The 24,664-nt window shown below is 41.0% G+C and overlaps 1 protein-coding gene across 9 annotated transcripts in view; it reads right to left on the bottom strand.

The window, feature by feature from the left end:
• Window positions 1–2,894: 2,894 nt before the first annotated feature.
• Window positions 2,895–24,664, bottom strand: part of SORCS1 (sortilin related VPS10 domain containing receptor 1) — a 476,815-nt gene continuing 455,045 nt past the window's right edge. For 3 of the 9 annotated variants that reach the window (XM_070604337.1, XM_070604807.1, XM_070604898.1), the window contains 4 exons: window positions 20,784–20,883; window positions 8,261–8,366; window positions 7,978–8,138; window positions 2,895–3,171 (listed from right to left, as the gene is read on the bottom strand). In XM_070604337.1, the coding sequence (XP_070460438.1) occupies window positions 3,092–3,171; window positions 7,978–8,138; window positions 8,261–8,366; window positions 20,784–20,883 (447 nt within the window). In that variant the 3' untranslated portion in view covers window positions 2,895–3,091. Of the gene's footprint in view, window positions 6,490–7,977; window positions 8,139–8,260; window positions 8,367–20,783; window positions 20,884–24,664 lie in introns of all 9 variants that reach the window. The other 6 variants (XM_070604417.1, XM_070604985.1, XM_070604487.1 and 3 more) reach the window with 5 other exon arrangements.

Raw genomic sequence — 24,664 nt, 5'->3', positions numbered from 1 at the left:
CCTTGGCATGAGGATGATTTTGGGCTGGTTACTTTTAAAAATTGCAGACATGAGAGAAACTCTGAACAGCAGAAGTTACCCATTGTAAGAGACATTTACATTTGTAAAGGAAATCTCCATCTGTAAAGGTGTCTCCTCTCTGTACTCGGGAGAAGGGGGTACAACCTTATCTTTACAAACTCTTATCAGTGCAGAAGGCAAAGACTTAAAACTGCATAATAACCTTACCCTTGTTTACTGTGCTTTTCTGGTAACCTCCCATAACTGACTTCCCCCACCCCCAACATCCTCCTTTGTCTTTAGCTGAGGATGGTATTTAAGATGAGAACTCCTGCCATTTTGGGGAGTTGCTCAGTTTTCCAGAGCCTCTCCTATGTATACATGTTATAAAGCTTTGTTTAATTTTCTCTTGTTATGCTGTCTTATGTGAATTTAATTCGTTGTCTGGCCAGAAGGACCCAGAGTGGGTAAAGGAAATGTCTTCCTCCCCTACAATATCTTCAAATTATTTATATGTATGATAGCATTGTATTTGTTACATTAAATTGGATTTGTTCATTGTTCCCATTAGAATACACGCTCATGAAGGTAGATATCTTATCTGCCTAGTTCGCAGTTATATTATCACCATCCAAAGAAGTCTGAACCACATATGGATTAATAAATATTTGTATTCTGTAAACCAAGGATTTCTTTTCATGCATTTAACATGAAAATGACAACAGCTGTTTCCTTGTATATGTCCATCTGGAATTATTCTGGGATTCCCCCACAGTGAAAGTGTCAGCCTAACATACATGTTCAAAATACTTCTAATGCCTAAGAAATAGGGAAACAAATTACATAATGATTCAGAAACCAAACTTAGGACTTTTTCATGCTACCTTCTAGTCAGTGTTTTTTTTCTTTTTCTAAACTGCAATTATTTCACTTAAATTAATATCTAAGAATAGCTCCCTGAATACAGCAGCTTGAGTGGTAACAGAGAGGAAGGGCAAGGATGTGCTGGTTCTTGACAAACACCAATTGAACATGTAATTAGAGGTGCTAGCTGGGTAAGGGAGTTGGACCCGAGACAGCACCTCAGAGATCACTGCTAAATAAAATGGCCTTGTTCACAACACAAAGCTGAAAATACAGCGTTGAGTTTCAGCAAACATTTATCTAGTGCCCCCAAATGGCAATGTCCAGTGCTAGGGGCTGAAAGAGTGAAAGGAAAAACAAAGATCCTCTCCTAAATGAGCATAGAATTTGGTGAGAAAGGCATACAGTGGCGGACATAAACACAAAGCCAAGTTTTAAATACATGTTGTTTAAAGGGAAATACGTGAAAGAATGTCACAGAGCAAGGAGCACCTACAGTTTCATAAGTGCCTTTGGGTTGGGGGAGATTTGTTGGATTTGATGTGGGCTGAACTTGAAAGAGGTGCTATGCCTGCCTGTGTTCTCTCAAGACCACTCCCTTCTCCTCTCCTGCTCTGCTTTGTATTTCAGGAAACTATGTCTCCCAGGCTCCACTGCCCACAGCCTTGCGGCTGGGTTTGGCCAATGGGAAGCATGGGCTAGAGATGGGAGGACCAGAGCAAGGGAAAAGGCAAGCACCCTCTCTGTATCCTCTGTTTGGGCAGCATCACCAGCTATGGCCTCATCTCCTCCATGGCTCTTCTATGGTGCCAGTAACCGCCAGACATTTCCTCCATGACCTCAGCTTCAACCTGTGGTTCTGGGTCCTGGGCTCTGGGAATCCCTGTGTCCTTGCAGCCCAGGGAAGGGAGGGGCTTCCTATTGATGCTAATCTTGGGGTGCTCTCACTTTCCCCTATTTGGCATCTTGGCTCTTCAATTACTTAACAAATTCCCCATATTAAATCCCCTCTGTTGGAAATCTCTAGGGATGATTTTTGTTTGACTGCTTGTACCCTCAGTGACACAGGAGAGAAACGGCTCCTGATGGGGAAGAGCAGCAGAGGCTCTGTCCTGGAAAAGAATGGAGGGTAGGAAGGAAGATACAGCCATGGGAAAGGAAGGGTTAAAGGCCACCTAAAAACAACAGGAATTCTCATGCAAGCTGAAACTGTGCTATTGAGGCAGTGCCATTCTGAACCTTGCAGGTCTTTGGGAAGACTAAGGAGGATTCTGTGTCTGCACAGATGTTTCAACCAAATATAAGGGCAAAACGTTACCCAATAAGAGACACCGCTTACTTAGGTAAGCCATAAGGCTGAAAAGATGTGGATCCAGTCCACCTCTTTATTTTCCACCAAGTTTAAATCAGTTATTTGGGACTCTCAGGAATGACTCACCCACTCAGAATACCAAAGCTGGGAGGTATCCTCTTCCTTCAAATTATAAGCATGAGCACACTAACGTATGTCAGCATTTAACATATGTTAAAGTGCGTTGTTCAAGGTCACACAGCTGGCATAGCCAGAGAACTCTACTCTCCTAATTCCAGGTTCAAAGGCATTTCTATGATTTCATGTGAGCCTTCACCTTTCCCCAAGTTTCAGTTCAGTACATGCAGGTTTGGTCCTTTGTAACTACAAGACTATGAACAAATTTGAATGGGTTTGTTGCATATTAATAATTTCTAATTTTGAACTAACAATAATGAGCATGTTACTCATTCCAAAGTAACCAGTTTGGAGTGATTTTTAAAGAGAATAAAGTAATTTAATAGTGTAACAGACATTAAATAGTAAACTGAAATGCAGGTAGAATTCAAGTAGTAGAATATATTCTACTTTGTTACCAAAAAAAACCCCCAAAAAACAAACCCTTCAAGCCTGTGGTGCTTACTATAATTAGCCTTAATGAAATCCTATAGATGCATTACTTCTATATCAAGACTGAATACCAAGATTTGAGATAAAATAAACACCTTGAGCCCAAGACTTTAGAGACATTATCTGTTTAATAAATATGATTGTAAAAGCAATAAACAAGAGCAGTTATACATTACACTACATAGTATTTAACAAAAAATACATCAGAAAAGTTGTTTTAAAATTAGACATAGTTCCGATACTATAAGAAAACTTTTTCTTTTTTTAATTGGCTTCCTATAAAAATAAGTTGGCAAATGAGGGATTTCAATGCTCAGTTGGAATCCTGGAAAACACAGAACAGCTGCCAAGCACCCCACTGCTCTCAAAGTTGCTGTTTGGAACTTCTGAAAAAAAGCAAAGCAAACCTCTGCATTTTGGACAGTGAATCCAATTAGGAGTAAGGCAAAGGAGAAAATGTTGGTTGGGTAGTTCAGGGTACAGCACGCACAGTTTGCCTGCTGAGATTTTGGAAAAGGCGGCAATGTCAGATTGTTAGTTTGCCCTGAATCTTACCTTCCACATCCATCTCTCCCCACCCACTCTCTGCCTCATGCCCACCCAACTCCTATTGTGTTTGCACCTGCTGCTAGGGAGTAGGTAGGCACTTGGATACCTCCCATTTGCAGGCTCTCATTACTACCTTCTCTTTGGGATTGAGCTCGAATGGCCTAGTTCAGTGGTTCTCAAACTTTAGTGGACATCATAATCACTTTAAGCGCTTGTGAAAACAGATTGCTGGGCTCCACGCCTGGAGTTTCTGATTAAGTAGGTCTGGGGAGAGGGGTACACCAAATTTGCATTTCTAACAAGTCCGAGGTGATGCTGATACTCCTGAGAAGCATGGAGCTAGATTGTGAGAACAATGAGGGCCCCTCTGAGCAGCACCTGGCCTCAGGAATCTCCTACAGGTGGGAGGGAGCTTTGAGGAGAGGCACATGAGGACCCTGGAGATGCAGAATCTAGAGCTGGCCATCGTTGATCACTTTCCAAAATGCCAGGCGTCTCATGTCCACCTCTGTTTTTAATTAGGACTTACAAGCCCATTCTTCCCTATGTCTTCTCATGTATTCATTCATTTATTTTTAAACAAATCATTTTCTTGATACCTCCTCTAGGCAAGGCACTGTGCTAGATTGAGTGTTATTCCATTTTTTCATAATTTTCCAATTAAAATCAACCGAACTGCAACTCTGAGGACTCCCTGTGCTGCTTTGAGTGAGCCTCTTTTGGTTTCCAAACACTTTGTCTTCCAGATTCAATTTGGGAGGCTCCAACTGAAGAGGATCAATGAGGATGTTTCCTATGGGATAGGAAGCCTGGCAGGTTGGGGATCAATTGAGTTCTACAAACAGATGGCTGCCTCAGGCATAATCCATTGCCCAGATTCCTACCGGGCATCCTCAACCACCAAACCTTCTGCTTGATTAACTTCTGACTGCCGCTTGGCTTCTCCTCCCTTGCTGAGCTACAAAGGGGCACGGATCTGTAGAATCTTCAGGACACCCCCACGACCACAGAGCCCTGTTATACTCTGTTGGTGGCTTGGGGACATGGCCAAGAAGGAGGCTGCACTCTCTGAGCGGTTTTTCTAAACCACTTTTTCCTAGATTTTAGACGGGCTTTGCCCAATTCCTAATACTCCAAGGGCTTCTGCTGGACATACTTTTGCTCCTTCCCTTCTCTGGGCCTTCTTTCATGACTGCCCTGGAAAAACAGGGATTTCTTCATGCTTTGAGCCCCTCTGTTTTAGTTAGTCAGCTAACTCCCCCGGCTTTATGCTTATTGATTTGTCTTTTGCTGATACTGTGATACTCAGAGATCAGAGGGCACACCTGTGAAATGTCGGGGACCATCCTACATCATCGAAATCTCATCCTGGTGAAGATAAGACCTCTGTGTATTCTCAGACTTTTTGAGACTCCTAAACATTAAATCCATTAGCCTGCTTCTTCTTCTGGTTGAAATCCGTTTTATTTTACAAATACTTTTACTCTACTGTGAGAGAGGAAATACTCAGTAAGAGCAACCATCACAGGAGGAAACTGCCCTGCCACAGGGTAACACATTCAAAACAATTCTCACAAGAACCTTTTGGAATCTGACCGCATGAGATTTTTGTTAAGGTATGAGAATACCATTATCTATCTGGATGCTTTCTTTTGTAACGTACAGGGCCAGGTTTGAATTGCTTTGCATGTCTCAACTCTTTCACACACGTTACGTGTTTCTAGGTGGGAAAAGTGATGATATTTGGAAGAAGCAGGTTCTACAGGAGGAGACAAAGGATACAGGAAGTGGAACCCTGCAGGCCAGGATGCAGTTTGGTCAGTGTGTATGTAAGCTGGCATGCTTGGGAGTGTATAAAACTGACAAAACTGATGGAGCGATCAGATACCTGTGGGTGGTGGAGGCAGGGTTGGCAGGGGCTGGGTCAGTATTTAGGGAACAACAGGATTAATGCCCAGAATCTAGCAACATGTTTGGGGACAAAAAGTAGGAGCAGTTGAAGGATAACTTGGGGATTGGAAGGAAGAGATACAAAGACATCAACAGATCATGAATACACATGGGTAGCAAACAATGGGAAAGTAGAACAATGGGTACCTGGGATTCTGTTTTCTACCTACTTTGGGGCAGGAGTGGGGAAAGCTGCCAGAGAAAGCAGCCCTGATGGGAAGGGGTGAACAGGAAACAAAGGTCCTCTTCCAACACGCTTGCCCCTTGCCTGCCTTTCTTCCCTACTCTGCCTGCATATGTGAAACTTCAAGTCGCTTCTTAGTCCCTGTGGCCGCACACAGTGGAGAAAGCAGCCTTGTGGCCACTGCTGGCCCGCAGGGCCACGAAAGATAACTGAGAAGGGAAAATGGCAATAAGAAAAGCGGAACAGAGAAACAGCTCAGGGTTTCAGACTCCTGTGCATGTCTTTGTGTCTTATGAAAGGGGCCGGGGTGGCTAATCCACCCACCAGCCTGGAGTGCTAAAATAGCTGTTAAATCTAGAGCCAAGAATATTTCCAAAAATACATGCAGATTTCCTTGGCTTTTATATGTTATGAATTTTCTACAAACACGACCGATCAGAAAAAAGAGAGAGAAGAAGAAAGGGGGAGGGGAGTGTTTTTCCAGTAAAATACAGCACCTGTACACTGCCCTCCAAGCCTGTTCTCAAGGTATTGTCCACATGCACAGGCTTAAAGCTAAAAACCCTTGTTGTCTGTGTCTGAAGAATTAAAAAGTCCCGATGCAGTGAGTGTTTGTTTGTTTGTTTGGATTTGGACTGTTTTTATTTTATTTTTTGTTTGTTTTTGTTTTTACTGGCGTCCTCCATTCAAACATTTACATAGGTAGGGATTTCTTTTGTGCTTTGATTCTCAGCAACTATGGAAATACTTCCTGGCGAAATAGGAAACAGAACAACAAAGGAAAGAAAAAAAACACAAAGTTAGTGGTCATGAAGGATGATGCACTTGACAAGAGCGAAATTCTTTCCTGATCAGCAGGTCGCCTGTAGCCTTTGGGGGTTTTCCTTAAATTGCAAATTGTGCCCCAGCAGATCCCCGCTTTGGCGTTGAAGGTGGAGTGGCGTGTCTTGCTCTTTGCAATCGGAGAGATGAGTCACCAGGTTGAGTAGAAGGGGAGGGAGGGGAGGGTAAAGCTACTCTCCTAAGAGAAAACGTGTAACACTTACTCATTTAATGACACTGGAAATGGAAAGGTGTCAGAGACTTTGCAATGTGCTGAGAGACGTTCCTGGAGAAGGACGGCTTGCTACTTTAATAACGTAAACAGCGGCTGTGCTTCGTACCCCGTGGAAATGGGATTGAAAACCAAATGACCCACAAAAATGCACTTAGAAGCTTTAGAAGTGAATAGACAGGGTGAACGCTTTCTGGACTTGAAGACAGAAAAGCCTTTTTCTTTTTAACCCAAAGCAATTACGCATTTATCACCCTGTCTCCCCAAATAAAGGAAATCACACTGTGAAAATTGGACACCAGATGTGGCTGTAGTTGTTATTATTACCTCCCATACGAGCCAGTTATTGCATTTAAATTTCCCCTTAATGCAGCCACAGAACTTTCCCATATCCATTTAAAGAGAGGGTTATGTTTCCATTTAGGTACTCATTTTTTCCCCAAGTAACAGATTAAAAATCTTATAAGGCCTTCTAGGTGGTCTGGCAACATCCCATTAGAGTGAAGCCTGAATGGTTATATCATAATTTATGCATCATGGTCAGCAATGCAGGAACCTGGGAACATTTACAGCTTCAACTCCTGATGCCAAAAGACAGGATCACAACAGTGTCTCCTCCGGTTTGTCTAACTTCCTGGAAAATTTCCTCTGCAATAAATAGTAGGACTTGACAATTTCACTTGAGACTCCCTACACCTAGCTGTTGGATTCCCATGCTTACTTCACAGGCAGAGAGCTCTATTGAAATGTGAAGTCCATGTTAAGACTTCTGGTAGGGGGCAGCCGAAAAGAGGAAGAGATCTGCCATTCTGCTCTGTAACAGTCTAACCCTCCAGTGGTCTCTCTCAGGATGTCCCATTCCTGGGATGTCCTGCAAGCTTTATGCTTCTTGTCCTTAAAATTCTCAGGTTCCATATTTCCCAGGGGATAGTTTTTAGATTACTGCTAGATTTAAAAAAATCCCAGGGTGATGAGTCTGTCCCTTCTCTACTAGTCTCATGATGTCTCTCCTCTCTGAGTATTCTGGAGTGATCTGCCATCCTTGGAGCTGTCTCAAGGTCAGGCTGCCATGTCTTGTTCTGGTCATTACATAACCTGTCCCTCAAACCCTGCCCGGCCCTCCAGACCACAGATCCAGCCTCTGAGGCCCCTCCTTTTTGTATATTGTTAGAGTAAATGCTTTGCTCTTTGCCCATGAAGATTTTGAAGGCCAATGTTTTAGCAAAATTTTTTGCAAAAAGAAGAATGAACTCATGAGAAAAAAACTAGACAGGAGCAAGAAGGCTTTTTTTCCTTATTCCAATGGAAGGAAGCAGGGAAAGAGGCATCTTAGCTGTTTCTCTCAGGGATGTTAGAGCAGAAGAAAGTGGTTACATCAAGCCAGAAAAGGGTTAGAGAGAGAATCAGCCATTGACTACTTGGCTGGACAGCTGATGGCTACTGGGAATCATTTACCTATGAGCTGGGATTCCACCTTCTCATCTATCAGCTGGCCAGGCCTCCTTAGTTCAGTCTGAGGGATATGGGACCTGCTTTCAGTGTGACTGACTCGACTGACCATCTCTCGTTCTTTCTCATTCTGCATCTGGGCATAAACATTAATCCCCGGGATCTTCCTAAAACATTAACAGAAACCATCACTGCTATGACCAGGAGACGTATGTCACTGCAACACGTGCTTCTGAACCTGTCAGGGAGAAGGAAGAGGGAGGGGAGAAGTGGATGGAGGGACACGTACCTTTTAAACTTGTAGATGACGAACACCGCCAGCCCCACAAACACCACTGATAGCAGCATCAGCATTGCAGATCCACTGTGGGTTGGAGTGACGTCCACGAGTGGAGCTAGGGGACAAAAAAAGTATGGTCATGAGCAGAGATACGGGCAGGTGTGACTCTGTAAGAGGCTTACACTGTTCACAAGAGGCATGGTGAGTCCCAGAAAACCACATGGGATGCACATATATCCATATGTGCATGCATCTGAGCCTGTGTCAGCTCCCAGAATGCTCCAGCTGGCCTGTTCAAAAAGTGCAGGGAAGCAATTCAAAGCACAGACCCTGGAGCCAGACAGCTTGGATTCCAGGCCAGCTCTACTATGTGCTGGCTGTGTGATCCTGGGCAAGTTATTTCACGTTAATGCGCCTCACGTGGTGAGATGAACAATACACATCTCATTGGGTTTTTGTGAGGATCAAATGACTTCGTGTATGTAGAGCACTAATAACAGTGACAGGCACATATTAAGCCTTCCATAAGTATTAGCTTTTATTGCTACAGTTGCTGATATTATTATTTTTAACCAATATTTACAATAACATAATTATTAAATTTTCCTATACTCTGAATGCAAACTTTTCTCTCTATGCAATGCAAATAACCAGAAACACCCCCCAAAAGAATATTTTTATGAATTATCTACTCTCTCTCACTCCTATCCCAGCAATTGTCAGGTGAGAGAAAGAACGGGAGAGTCATGGAGCATGCTTATAATTTTTGCACACAGGATACTGATGGCTAAGTGAATATTTTACAAAGGCAGCCACTCTGAGGCTGGAGCAGGGGTGAGCAATCCAGTGTTGTCTCTTCAACTTCCCAGAGCCCTGACAGCTCATGCCAGGAAGCCCCAGCCTCTCAGAGGCAGTGAGTGCTCCTCTCAGACTAAATAGATGCCTTTGCAGCTATCAAAGATTCCCCCTCCCTGAGCCTGCCCTTAGAGTGCAGCTCTGAGGAACAAATGTCTCCACCTCCAAACCCTCCTCCATTTCACGGTCAAACCTGTTGTACTTTAATGACTTTGTTTGCAATTAATTTTCACTCTCTTGAAAACTGACCTTTTGCAAATATAGCATAGCTCAAGCATAAAACACAAGCCACATGTACCCCTTAGAAGCCTGAATGCTGACCTTTACCATCCGTCAATTTAAGCAAAGCCTCATACCCAGAAATGCAGGTGACCTTTAAGCATCATTTTCTGTGGCTTTTCTGTGTTGAGAACCAAGAGGGCAACATTCTGGTCACCCAGGTACAAAGGTTCAGGAGTAGGGGGCTGTAATACTGATGGTCTCAGACAAGACTTGAGGCTGCTTCTGCTTTGGTTATTGCAGGATCACATCCCAGCCACTCAGTAACCCCTGCTGGAAAGCATATTCCATATACCAAATAGTCTTGGTGAAAAACAAAAGTCAAGCCCTGGTTCTCAGAAAACAGGCTTAGTTGTTTTAGTCAAATCAGCTTTCAGGAAGCATGAAAACTAAGCAATCCCTCTGATTCTCTCTCTGTAAATTAAGCGGTGCTTAAGCTGTGAAGGGCGAGTGTGTGAGTGTGTGTGTGAGAAGACGGGTGTAGTTCCACTGCAGTGGAGCATCCAAGGCAAAGGTGCTCTCAGCCCAAAATTAGAAAAGAAAGGTCTCCTTCATTTACACAGGCAAACAGCGTTCCATCAGCAAAGGGGTCCAGAAATACTTTGGAACTCATGCCACAACTGTTAGGATGTCATCAAGGGGAGAAGACCTTCCATTTGTCATAGATATTATCGCAAATGACTTTCACAAATGGAAGGCAGGGGCTAGGATCTCCATTGAAGAGATAAAAACAGTGAAATTCTCATTAGTGTCATTCCAAGGATTCAGAACTAGTAAATGCAAGAACTAATACTTGAACCCGGGTCATCTCACACACACATACATACACATTTTCTATATATTCAACCTGGGCTAATTTCAGTGGGAGATATCAGAAATTTAAAAAGATGTTTCTGAGGATGCGGATTAGGGCTAAAACTATAGCACAAGAAGCAGATTAACAAGTGACACAAGTTAAAAGATTACTAAGTTTTAAAAGGACCAGTTGGAATCATAGCTCACATACTCAAACTTGGATGACACGTATTTGTATACATATACGCATATGGGTGGTATGTGTGCACAGAGAAATGAAGCCTCATGTACCCGCCACCCAGCTTCAACAACAATAACTCACAGACAATATTATTTTATTCCCACCTCCATCCAGTCCCCACAACCCTCAAGTACTGGCTTATTTTGAAGCAAATCTCAGCTGTCATATAAATTCATCTGTAACTCTAAAAGATGAGGTCTCTCTCTTTCTCTCGATATTATCACAATACCATTATTACACTTAAGGAAATGAGAACAGGAAGATATTTTAAAGGTAATTTTCTAATGCAAGCCCTTAATTTGACGGAGAACAAATGCAGGCCCAGAGAGGAGCCATAGACTGTTAGGAGGGTTAAAGGTAGGCAGGCTATATTAGCTAAACTTTTAATTCCTACCTGACTGCTCTTTGAGAATAAGCAGAGTTATCAGTGTTATGGAGCAACCAAGAAGGATGCTTGAAAGGGTTAGTATTTGAAACAAATGGAAAACTAAAGAGAGGAGATTGCTTTGGCCAGGCTCTCACGAACACAGAAAGCAAACACACACACACAAATGGACTCTATTCCACTCTCTTCCCCTCCTCCTCTTCTCTCTCCCCGTCACAAGCTTAAATCTTCCAATTCTAAATCATTCCCACTCAAATCCTCATTCGTAAACAAGCAGCATTAACATAGTTAAGTAATTAGCATGTTATTTTGGGAAAATGAGCTTCTGTATCCCGAGCTCTAAAACGTGTGCTCTCTGCTCTCCCTCCCCAGCTCTGCATCACTTAGTCGCTTCTCAGAGGCAGGCAGGCAGCAGCGGTGAGAGATTGAGTACCACTGCCCTCTGTGTTCCGTGGGTGGCTTCTGCTTGCTGATCTGTGCCTGAATATAAACGGGCCTATTATCGTTCCACACAACAGCAGCTGCATATCTTAGTGTGCCCAATACTTAGGTGTGTTTGTGTGTGTTTTGCTGAGGAATGGAAACTTGTGATAAATGGGCTTTAGCTTGTTGTGTGGAATTAGCATAAATTAATCCCTCTCCAGTTGCAGCCTAAACAAGGTAGAAGTGTAGGGGAAAGTGCTGAGGAGCTTCTTTGCCATTATACATGCACAGAGTAAAGCACAGACACCACAGTACTGCAAGTGACTCAACATTTCTGAGTCTGGTGCCATACACACCATTTCTAAAATCCTGCAAGGAACTCAGAACTGCATTGAATTATGATATTCTATTCAATGAGGACCTGGGTTGACTATAATAATACAGCAATAATAACAGTCTTCTTGTGAAAAGTGATTGATATACAGTGAGAGCTACATAAATGGTCACAGGTTGCATGTATGAGAGCAAACTCAAAACTCCACGTTTGCAGTAAAGTAATTGATATGGTCCCTTTTTGGACTGAGATTCTGACTTGGCCACTTACAGGCTAAATAACTTACAGTGAACCTCAATTTCCTCACCTGCATAATGGAGATAAAACACATGCTTGTTTTAGAAAGTTGTGTGAATAAGACAAGATGGAATGTATAAAGCATTGGTATGGTGTTTGGCACATGTATGTGCTCGATATTTTTATCACTGTCATATCATTGTTATCACATTTCTGAAAGCATATTCTATAGAAAACAAGCCCTGAAAGATGATGGAAGAGTTCCACGCTCAAATAATTTTGGGAAATGGTATATATGGTGTTTTCCCATCTTGGAGATCCCTGATGTCCTCAGTATATTAAAAGCTCACAGCAGTCCTGCAGGAAAGAAAGTCATTTAACTGTACCACGGTGTTTCACACACTCATTAGACCACAGACCCTTGCAGACCACAGTTCCACACAACACGCTTTAGGAAATGCCTCACCCTGAGCACCTCCTGAGCACTGGCTTCCCCCTTTGTTTGGTTTATTTCCAAGTTTTAACACCAACAATATGGTACAATATTATGCATACAAGTTTGAGAGCATGGCATGGTAGGCCCCACCTACTGTCATTCATAAAACCTCTAGTCCTTATCTTTAGAGTGTGCTTGACCTTTCTATTCCCTGGATCACAAAACACAACAAACAAAACATACCCCTTGATTGCTAATAGTAAGTAGCTCAATCTGGTTATAGCTCTAGGACAATTTTCTAAACTACCTAAAAGCATTTCAAGTCTCCCCTAAGAGAATGGTCAGCCTCACATAAATTAATTGCATTGCTGAATCAACCCCTCACTGTGTGCAACCTTTGTGGAATTTGAAACTTCTCCCACCAAGAGGTGATATCTGATTCCTCACCTCCTGAATCTGAGCTAGTACGATAATGTGATTTGACAGTGGAATGAAATAGAAGTGATGGTGTGCCAATTGTGAGCCTTGTGCGCTTTTGCTCTCTCTCTTGGAATCCTATCATTGCCATGTGTGAGCAAGCCCAAGGAAGTCTATTGAAGGATAAAAGATCACCTGGAGGAGAGCTGAATTATCCCAGCCAAGGCTGTTCTAGGGCAGCCTACAGCCAGCAGAGCCCCAACATGCGGGATACCCCAATCAAGATCAGTAGAACTCTCTATCCAATAATTCATAGCTGATTGCAGACAAAAAACGAAGATAGACAAAACCAGAACCAACCAAATGATCCATAGACTCACATCATAAGCAATAATAAATGCTTTTTTGTTAAGCCACTGAGTTTTTGAGTTGTTTGTTACACAGCAACACCTTACTAATACCTTCTCTCTTCAAAGAACTCTTCTCTTTCAACTGGTTAAATATCCAGTTAGCAATTCTTACCTTTGGGCTCTACATTGCCCACTTCTTGCTATGGACTTCTGCTAACACTGGCAGGGTGGCATGGTATAAGTAAGATGACTATAAATGTTCACTTCTAAACCCAGAATGAAAGGGAATGCTATTAAAGCTTACGCAGACACAACAGATATAACCCAGGACAGGAATAAGGAATTGATGTCTAAAAGGTAGCTTGCTTTGGGTTCTGGTATCTTCTCTGTGTTTCAATTGTGTTCTCTTGCCTTCTTTTTTTCCTGTCAATTTCTCTGGACTATTTGCCTTGTCTTCCCCTTGGGGAACTATACCTCGTGCATCCTAACTCCCACTTTTTTCCAGCCTGATGTATGTGCGTACCTTGTTTCTGAACCATTCATCTGATCGCTCCCACTGACTATTCTCTGCACAGTTTCTAGGTCTATCGTCAGGCCAGTTACCCAGTGGTCATTTCAGGCCCTTTTATGGGCCCACGGAATCTTAGGAAAAAATGGTGAAGAAAGACTCTCTTAGCAGCTAAACTTCACTGCTGGCTCTTGGTATATTTATGAAAGTATCACATTCATTTAATCACATTGGGGAGAGGGATATGTTTAGATATCTTGGCATCTGTTATTACTTATCATAACATCATAATAGCTTAATAACTGTCAAAAGCCACTGGGTCTATGTGTCTGTGAAACAGCCTAATTACTTGTAAAGGAAAAAAAAAATATTTATTTTGGGGAAAAACTGAAAGAAGGAAAACTACTACTAGCATGATTTTACTCACAAAAGACTTGTAAAGGATAACTGTGTAGATAATAAGGCAACCAGAGACTAACGAGACAGATAAGTTTATGGGCTGTGGAAGAATTTCACTAGTACTAATTTCATCCCTAAATGGAAAATGTTATTGCAACAATTTATTTCACTCTACAGTTCAGAGCTCCACAACTCCACGATTTGGCATCTGCATCTATAACGACGTAGCTTAAGTTATATTGTATTTTCTAAAGCTTCTTGACTAATGCTAATTCTGCCTTCAAGTGGAAAGAGTCTTTCTCAAAGTAAAACTGTGGGGCAGGATTCATGATGTATCCTGGCTTAGGGTGAAATTCTAAGTTCCTATCCCATCCCACATTTACTCATAACACACCCAGCGGTAGCAACTGAAGCCTGGAAATATTAATTCTCTAATATCTCTGTGATAATATCTTTTTATTATACCTGAAAAAGAAATTGAACCAGTCAGCAGCAACCAAGAAGGCCAAGATAACACAGGATAACAGTTTTATTAAAAACCTGCACACACCCTTGACAAAGGACAATTTTCCTAAATTTAACAGCTTAAGTAAGGCAACTGCTCCAGGAGGGGGTCGGAGCAGTGTTACTGTGTATTTAAAATTTTCTGTTATTCAACCGGGGATTTAAGGCTCTTCCTTTAAGAAATATTAACCTTTCACTTTTTTAAAAAATCATATGTATCTAAAACTCCAGCAAAGCAGTGACCCTACTGGAAAGCCAAGGGTAGAAGAGCCCTTGATTCTCCAACATGTGCAGAAACACAGCGAGATGCTGATGTATCATTGTCTGCTCATACTAGCACATTAATTGCATCTAGATAATATCATTTGTTTAGCTTTCATAAAACGCATGGCTATGCAATTACATCTGCCACTAAGATTCTAGTTCACACTTTAATCATTTTTCAACTGCTTCATGGCCACAGCTCTTGGCTAGCCTTTCCCATTCATCTAGATTATGGATATAGTACATCCCAGATTCAGAGACATGCTTCATTTTTTTCCCTGCTCCCACTGTTGTCTACCCATTCTGCCAATTAGATTGGCTCCAAATATGCCGAGAAATTAGATTTTAATGTTTATTACTAATTTCCTCTTACACTTGATATCACAAGCTCTTCTTTTTTAATGCATGCCTCTGTTTTAGTGGATGCCCTGAGTTGTAAATCAGATTTACTGCTGGAGATAGACATGAACCTTTCCTTAGTATGCAGATGGATTTCTGTTCGTGGAATGCTCTGGAAGAGTGATAGTGAAGACTGGTGAAAGGCCTGGCTGCATAAGCATCATCTGGGGAACTTGTTAAAGATGCAATTTCCAGATATCGCTCACTGGGATTCTGATTCGGGGTGTGCGCAGCGAGGCTTGAAAAATCTCTACTTTTATGAAGCTTCCTAGGTGATTGTGATGTAGAGTCAGGTTCCAGAACAGCGGCTTGACAGCAGGGATCTCCTACACTGCCTTACACAGAATTTTTCCAACCACAGAACAGGGTTTCATTTATCCCAAATGTTTTGAGGGAACCAGTCCGCTCCTGTTCTTCCAGCGCATCTCTGTAGCAGTCCCACCACCCAAGTTTCAGTTTATTTGCCCAATAAACGACTCTGTGAAACACAAATGATCCCTGAGGTGCTGTTGCTTGTAATTTAGTGTGACTCAGTTTACTTAGGTTCTGTGCTCTCAAATAAAGCGGCAGTGTTACGCCTTTCTTGCTCAGTCTTTAACTTCCATTCTCATGCCTTTCTTGCTCTGTCCTTAACTTCCGTTCTCATGTAGGCCCGAATCCGTTCTACCACAGAAGAATCAGCAAGTTTTTAAGCTGCTTCCCCGCTACTGCCATCCCCACTCCCAAATTTAACGACCAAGTTTACTCATGACCATGGGTCCTCATAGGAGCAAAGATACAGAGTTTGACGTAACTTGAAAGATGTGTACCAGCAATTGGGGCTTTAATTTATCTGCAGATTCCTCTCACCTGACAATCTACTAAAAGGTGGTAAATTAAAGCCCATAGTTTAATGAATAGTCTGGTTCTGGTCTGTTCACCTGAGTTTCAGCACCCTATTTCCATCCTCCTTATATGTCTTATGACATCAAATCCAACATGCATCCCTAAACCTACCTTCTTTGGCAGACAAAAATGAGGCTATTACTCCTAGGTCTCCATCTCTATCTAATAAACACCCTCTCTTGCCACCTGGGTTGAAAATTTCTTGTAAAATGTGTAAATACTTTGTTAAAAAGAGAAAGGATTATTGACTGTTGTGCAAACCTATTACTTAAAAAATCCTTTCATCTGGTACTTCTTCTCTTTTCCGTGTTTATCATACTTTGTAATCTCAAACCTGTATTAGTGAAACTTTTCTCACTAGCATACGGGAGGATGAATGACAAAGTTTATAATACACTGGCATATTTGCTTTCCGTGAATTTTATCCTTCTCTCTTTCCTCTGCTCATAATTTTACCTTCAGTAAATATAGCAAATAGGAATACTTGAGGGTGTGTATCTAGATGTCCTAAACATGTCAAACTATGCATCACTTTATACAGAAACCATACCATGTCACCTTGCTATGCCTCTGCTCACACAGCTCTTGAACCTGTCATGCTTATTTTCTCTTTTTGACGAACTCCCATCCAACATTAAGGTTCATCTTTATTGAACTTTTTACATGGAATATTTTTCATTCTCTTCATTTAGAATTAGTAAAGCTTCATGCAACTCGTATTTGTGCCTCAGATCTAGCCAGTGTGGAGTGAGGGTGCCTATTTATCTCATATCCCCAGATGGACCATAGTTTTAAAGGAATAATGGCAAAGAGGGGCATGGAGTCATGCGAGAAATAAGATCATAAGTCTGAAATGGACCTTGCTCTTGAGTAAATTCCAGGCGACTAGGCGGCAATGAGAAAACTACTGGCATTTTAGGGATATTTTCTTAACGGCTCAGGTTTGTTCTTTCATAAGCCCCTACAGAAATCAAACGTTCTGCATCAGATTCAGAGGCTTCCTGTGAGTCTTGCTGGAAAAACTCTCTCTAGGATGACATCATAGCTCTTAAAATATAGAAGAATATAAATAAATACAGACTAATATAAATAAATAACTGAATAAACAAATGAATAAATGAATAAATAAATAAGTAAACAAGAGAAGACCAGGATAAAAGCATGGGAGAGAGAGAGCACAAGGGAGATGTCACAAAGGATGTGGAGAAGGTCTGGTTTGTTTGATAAGGTAAAGACAGTGCAGTCGAAGGTGTGTGACCCTGAGCTCTGTCATTAAGTAGCCTGCTCTCTGATATTGGAAACACTCCTGCCAGTGACCAGAGCAGTAAAATAAGGGCCAATAAGTGATACTTGTTTCAGGGTCTTTCAGGAACAGCTTTCTTGCCAGTTCCTCTCCTATTTTCACTAGGATCTCTTGTTTTGGGACACAGACAGAACTTTAGTTTTCCTTCAACATACCCATTCCCCACAAAGTGTATATAAACGATTATAAAACATCTTAAACGGATACATTACATAAGAAAAACACAGAGTTGGGTTTTCCCTGGCTGCTTATTGGATAAATCAATGCAAGGCTCTACTCACTAATTGGTGAGAAGCATGTCGTGGAGACAGGTTCACAACTGAATGAACTGAATCCCAAAGTTAACTGGGGGAATGGGATTTTGAATATATCTCTACAGATTATAAATTAATTATATATCTAATTATTTATAAAAGCAATATTTATTGAGCATCTGACATGTGCAAATTCTCTGCCAGGCACAATGGTGGAGACAATATAAAGATACGATGAACTGTGTCCTCAAGACTCTACTCCGTGTGAGTTCAGACAAGGGATAGATGTCTCCAGGTAAAGGTCTCTAGAAAGACATCATGCAAATGTTGGCATTTGAGCCTTAAAACACAAAGAGACTTAGAAGATGTAGAGAGGTGGAGAAGGGTGGAGAAATGTTCTGATCGAGAATACCAGGAGGAAAGGAACACTTCAGTCAAAACACCACTATTTCCAGTCCCCAGCTAGATAGATTTCTATTCCCTTTTCCAACTCTCTGGCTCTTTTTGCAACATCATGAGCTTTGTCTGCTAAATATGGATGTCAGCTGCCATCAGGTCCTAAAGGTCAAAGAGAGACACTCAGGCCATGGCCCTCCCTCAGCCTTCTTAGTAACAGCTTCTCATTCTCCCTCTATTCTCATATATTTTCAAATCTCTCCTTGCAAAGAGAATTTCCAAAACATAGCTGTCAAAAGTGGTTAGGTCCTCCAGAGGATTGCATAGAAATCAAGAAGCATAGGAATGACTAAGAACAAAACAAGGACTGTGTTCAAAGTGTAGCTCAGCTTAGATGTCAGAGTTAATGAATTCCCAAATAGAACCTGCGGGTACAGGGGGAGGAAACAAACTAAATCCAGTCTCTAATGACATCCAGGTATCTGGAAATGCTTACCTTGTGTTTCCATAAAAGCAATAGGGAACTGAATTTGAAAAACAAAGTAAGGCAAGTAAATTCCTGAAAGGAGACAGTCCTTGTTCCTTGGAGACAAACCAAATTATGCATTGCCTCTCTCATTAGCAACATACTCTGGCTCAAACATTTTTAAAAGAAGGCTGCTGAACATCTGCTAAGCAATTAATGGAACGCAGGAGTGTGCTGTAATGGTCCCTGGGAAGGTATTAGCAATCCTGCTTAGGAGACATGAAATGTTGCAAATAGTGGTCCTTCTTTCTTTTAATTTTTATTTTCTCCCACTTGCAGGGGGATGAGAGAAAGGGAAAGGGAGTTGAGGTGTAAGTTCTGTCTCAAATTCTCTTCCTCACTCTTCTTTCTTTTCCCCAGGTTCTTCCTCCTTCTCTTCCTACCCATCCAAATAGAAATGTTTTAATTTCAACTTAACAAAAGAAATTGTGGCAAGTGTCTCAATCCACTGAGCCCCTACTCAACGTACCAGATTTTCTGTGTATGAAAGGAGAACTCCCTCCACTGTCTTGGTAGATATAGTCTACCAACCCATTCAAATAGTTTTAAAAAATAATCAGATAACTACAGCTAACTTAGGAACCATCTCTAATGAGAAACTGATCCCTCATATATTTTATTTCCTCATCTCAATCACTGAAGAGTGCTAGCCTTAATGTAAACCTTGTCTCTTGTATATAAAATCTGGCTGAGGGTGACTTTGCACCTGTGGGTACCTCCAGTTCTAACGCTATTACGACAAACATGGCTGAATGCAATACAGCAAAAGGTTCAGTTACTATGTCAGCCCTTGACATTCTCTTCCTTTACTCTTCAAACTGCACCTGATTATCCTCACATAAGTCTACATCTATTCCAGAGGCTGAGCAGTCATAACAGGAAGCTCAATAATGCTAGTCAATCAGGTTTAGAATTACAACACCAAACAGTCCTAATATCAAATCCAACGGGGAAGAACCCTGAACAGCCACAATGGTTGGACATCAAAGAATTTTCTCATTCTCTCCAAAATGGCCCAGTTTAAGACTGAGCTTTTGCCTCAAACTGTACTTTTTGTTGTTCTTGTTCTCTCATTCTTTGGTAACCTTGCATCATACATATCTATATTGTGGGGGCTCTCCTTCAAGTCTCAGTGTGCTTACTTGAGCTCCAAGTAACATACCTCCATTTTGCCAGCCCCTTTTCCCAGGAATCTGACTCTTGCTCCCCAAATTCCCAACTATGGAATGTACTATGAACATTAATTGGAGAAATTTTCCAGATCTTCCCGACTTTGCATTATTCTTTGTCACCTGGAGCTTACACCAGTGGGATAAACCCTTCACGGTTACCAGGAATGGAGTTTCTTTTCCACAGGGAACTAAGGATCCATGGACGCCTTTGCTTTATCAGTTTCCCTGGGCAAGCCATTGGTCAACCCAGTTTCAGCTAATTACCCACTGTTTTGATCCTTATTTTTCAGCTTGATCCAGCTCTACCAGTTGTCATTACAGGAAGGCTCCCTTAAGTAACATTTGAAATAAGGTTCTAATTTCAGCAAAATAATCTGAACCACCTTTGGAATGTGATATGACAATCACTTAAACAAAAACCAGATACAAAAAATAACTAATGGAAGAGAAGTTTGGGACAAAAAAAGGTATGAAATACAAGTGGCCTCCAGAATTGGAGAAATGGAAAAGTGGGGTTAGTTCTCTGCCTAGCTTGACCTAGGATGGTCCTCTTTCCAACAGAGGCCCTGGTACACAGTAAGGGAGTGTCTTCTAATAAATTAAGTTACTTTACAGCAAAATATGCTGCCTGAAGATAGTGTTCATTTAGAAACTGAGTATGCTGTAAAGCAAATTTTGCAGCACAAGGGATGGACTAGATGGGCACATCCCTTCAAACCCAGAGTTCAGTGGTTTATCAGTTGTTTTTAACCTCTAAACTCATGGTCCAGCTATTTCTGCTGTAGTACTTTATCCCAAAAGAAGAAACAAAATTCTTTGTAACATTAATGATTTGAAAATGAGGTTTTGCAGAAAGACTGGGAAAAGTTATTTGTAGGGTTAACTTTATTTTCAAGATTTCAGTTGAGATGAAGTATGCTGTCATGTGAGGAGTATGTAACTAGGTGATTCGCTGATGGTTTTTGCCAGGGACTAAGTAGGAAAGTCACCTTATTCTGTTTCCTTATGGATTCCCATTAAGGTAAAAAAGGCAAGCAAGGGACCCTCCAAAGACTGATGCCCTATTTCCCTTTAGTAGTGACACCATCTAGTCTTGGCACACTGAAACAATAGATTGGGATCCTTCTTTGCTAGAGTCACTAGCCAGAACCCAGAGACATGGAAACTGACCTGCTGTTAAGTGGGCTGCATGGACAAAGACTTGGACCCCAGGTTTCAGCTCAAAGTGCACCAAGTTTTGGTTGAGCTTGTGGATGAGTAGTTCTGATATCTGAAAGAAGAAGCGTCATAGTAAATGTCAACAAAATTGTTATACTGACTATAAGCAAACACACTCAGACATATTTACTGTATTTACCAAGCATCCCAACATCATACCTGTGAATTATACAAATGAGTTTTACATGATTTTGAGTTTTCATTCCAGAATATGTAGATATAATTGTTTTTTGGCATGATCTGACTTCATATCCTAATTGTTACAAAATAGGACAATTAACAAATCAAATAATTTCTACTCTTAAAAAACTGTCCTATATTATCTTAGAAAAGTCACCCCCATTTTTGGAGAGAGCATTTGTTATCACAAGGACTTTAAAGAAGTAGACATGCACAATTTACACATTCTGGTGAGATTCATGCACATTTATTTTACTTCTTGATAGTAGACTCCATCTTATTTCTCTCTGTGCTTCCCTCCCCTTCCCCAAACCACACCCTGTGGCTTTCACAGAATAGATACTTTCTGCATATATATTGAATGGTAAATATAGTCCTGCTAAAATAAATACTATACAGTTGAAACAAAGTGTAACCACAACTTAAGTAATGAACTGGCTGATTAGGGACATTAGCTGAGCTGCTCCTCAAGTTGACAAACCTGCATTGGACAGACCTGTGGAATTCTGGGCCATGACATATTTAACACTAAAATGAGGCAAAAAACTTGTCTGGGTAGTAATAGCATAGGGTAAGGTTTTATAAAAGGTAAATCTCTAGTCACTTGTTTAAAGTAGGAAACCCAGCTCAATTTGCTGTTTTGCTTATCCTTTTAAGCAATTTCCAAAATGGTATCAGGGAAAACCACATTCCTATTACTTTTCTCTGGATTCCTTGCTTTATTTTTAATACTCTAATCATCAACTTAACATGCCATTTAAGACTACAACGAGGTACTCCCTGACCATCATTCTGCTAGTTAAATTCTTAATTTTTTTCCTTTTATATTTGTTGAGTTGCACTTACTCCACAAGAGTTGCCAAAATGACACCTTTGATCCTTTTATCAATTAAGCAGAGCCTGATGGCTTTGTTTTGAAGCAGAGTCCCTTGCAGACGTCTCTGACTGGTAATGGAACTGAACCGCCCTGTAGACGACCTGCTTTGCTTAACAACAGGAATGTGAGATGACTGTCGGTGACCCTTGCTTGAGCACCTGAGATCCAGTGCAAGCTCAGCCTCTCAAATGTTTTCATCTGGCAAACAAGCCATGCAGAAAAACAAGGTTGCGATAAAATGAAGTTGAAAACAACTTTATTCTCTATATCAGGCTACTCTTTTTCCTGGACACTTGGAATCTTCCAGAGTGCTCCAGGTTTATAGGAAGAGTGGATTTCTAACACAGACCTTGTAGAATGTTTTTCCTCTGTTCTCTAAAGTGCTGCAATGCACAAGTTTCTATCCTATCTTACTTTTAGTCGATTGGTAAAGTCTTTACGGGAATCTGACAGTGGATTTTTAGTAGAGGTCCATCAGAAAAGTTTGGGCTATGAAATATACTTACATTCACACACACACATACAGAAATGTATAATATATGTCAAATATGTATAATTACGTTTGTGTGAAATATATATGTTTACATATATATGCCTTATACGTGCACACACACACAGTTTTTTAAAACATTGGCACCAGAGCTAATATCTGTTGTTAATCTTTCTTCTTCTTCTTCTTTTTCTTCTTCTTCTTTCCCCAAAGCCCCCCAGTACCTAGTTGTAGGTCCCTCTGGTTGTGCTATGTGGGACCCTGCCTCAGCATGGCCTGATGAGTGTTGCCATGTCCGCGCCCAGGATCTGAACCAGCAAAACCCTGGGCTGCTGAAGCAGAGGGTGCGAACCTAACCACTTGGCAACGGGGCTGGCCCCACACACATGTATACTTGCAGAAAAAATATTTGAACTCAAATAGAAAAGACTTGTCAAAAAGAATTAAGGAATTTCCCTATTTTGCAGAGTCCATCACATTGACAAAAGGAAACTATGTATTTTCAAGAGAAAGACTTTTCTTGTTCAACCGGCTGAATGATATTTATTTCTTATCCCTGAGAGCGTCTTTTCCTCAAGTGAGATATATAAATAACTAAACCAGAAAATAGAGTTCATCAGACAAAGATACTTCTAATTTATAGTCTTTGGGAAAGTCCCTTGTGAAAATAATTAACTTCCCAGGCTTGTTTTGGTTTATATCATTGCTTCATTGGCCTTATCTGTATCATTTACAAAATTAGGCAGGCTATGCAAAAATGATCTAGTAGCAGAAAATATGTTTCATGTATTTAACTTGCATCAAAGGATATTCAATAAAGAGCACATACTTTGTGGGAAAGAAATTATGCTCAGGAACAAAACTAAGTGAAATTTACATCACATACAAGAATAATCTCAATTAAAACCATATACTTCTGTACTCAAATGAGTATGAAACTGTGACGGATTTGATAATGTTTTCAATGGTTTTCATGCCACTTCTAGAAGTGTTTATCCTCTATTGTTTTAACCAGATCATGTCTCGATATATATTTTAAGTATATTATATATATTACATATGCATTGAACACTTTATATTGGTGAAGTTGCATATTTCTTACCATTTTTTTCTAACACAGATTGTTCTAGGTGTCAGTGCTGGTATCTCCATAGAAATGAACATGGAGCTTAAAGGACACACCTGAGTTTACTCAGTTAATATTTGAAGAATTGAGACTAGACTTCAGTTTTGTTTGACTCCTAATCCTAGGGCATTCCCTTTAAAAACATTTTCCTTGAACCGGCTGACAAAATGAAAGAGCAAAAGATATTTGGAAAGAGGTCTGGCTGAGCGGGTTTAAGAGATTAAAAAAAATGCAGCATTTCATTATTTATGCTGCCATTTCTCCTTCATCTGTGAAGCACACAACTTATGACACCAGTCCCATGTCAGCTGACCAATATGAACTACGGGAATAGGCAGTTCCTAACTCTATCCTCAGGATTGCCACATTCTGTTTATCAGTTAATGTAATTTGTAATGCTTGGAAGAATCTTTGGGTATGAAAGGAGTAGAATAAACTGCAATCCACAGAAAAGTGTGTTGACAGCCTAAATGAGAAGAACAAAAACTTGCATGATAAAGACTCAAGTGAAACAATGTGCGATTGCTGGGAGATTGGACCTGCTGAAGCAAATTGAATTTACTTTTCTTCTTCTATCCAGTGAAAGTGTTGTCTTAGCAAATTTCATTTATCCTTTGTGCTGTCATCCTTCTTCTTCTACTCGCCCACACAGTTCATTTCCTATTCTCCTTCAGCTAAATAATCATGACCAAAGACACAACACATCATTCTTGGTATCTGCCTATTTGGTGAAATATGCCTGTGACTCAAATGCAACCCACAGTTGACTTAAAGTACCACTTAGAAAGACAGTGAGGACTCCATAAACATACTGGAAAGCTGCCATTAAAAGGAGGTAGTGGGAGGGATCTGCTACAGGGAAAACAACAATTCTCCCCATCTTCTTCACAAAATAGGAAATTTGAGTGTAGCAATGAGAATAAGCTAGGTTAGGCTAAGGAACAATGTTAAAATCTCAGGGACTGGAAACAAAGGTGGTCTACTTCTTGCTTGCCCTACATATACACTGCAGGGAGGCGGTGGTGCTGTGCTTATTATGGTCACACACGGACACAGACTGGGGGAGCAGCTCCCTCAAATATTTCCATTCACAACACCATAGGAGGGAAAAGGTGCTCTCAAGGATCTGCAACAGGCATCTGAGTACTTTAGCTTGGGAG

The sequence above is a fragment of the Equus przewalskii genome, chromosome 1 (genome assembly GCF_037783145.1).
Source record: "Equus przewalskii isolate Varuska chromosome 1, EquPr2, whole genome shotgun sequence".
NCBI classification, from domain to species: Eukaryota; Metazoa; Chordata; class Mammalia; order Perissodactyla; family Equidae; genus Equus; species Equus przewalskii.
This window is presented reverse-complemented; position numbering and strand designations above follow the sequence as displayed.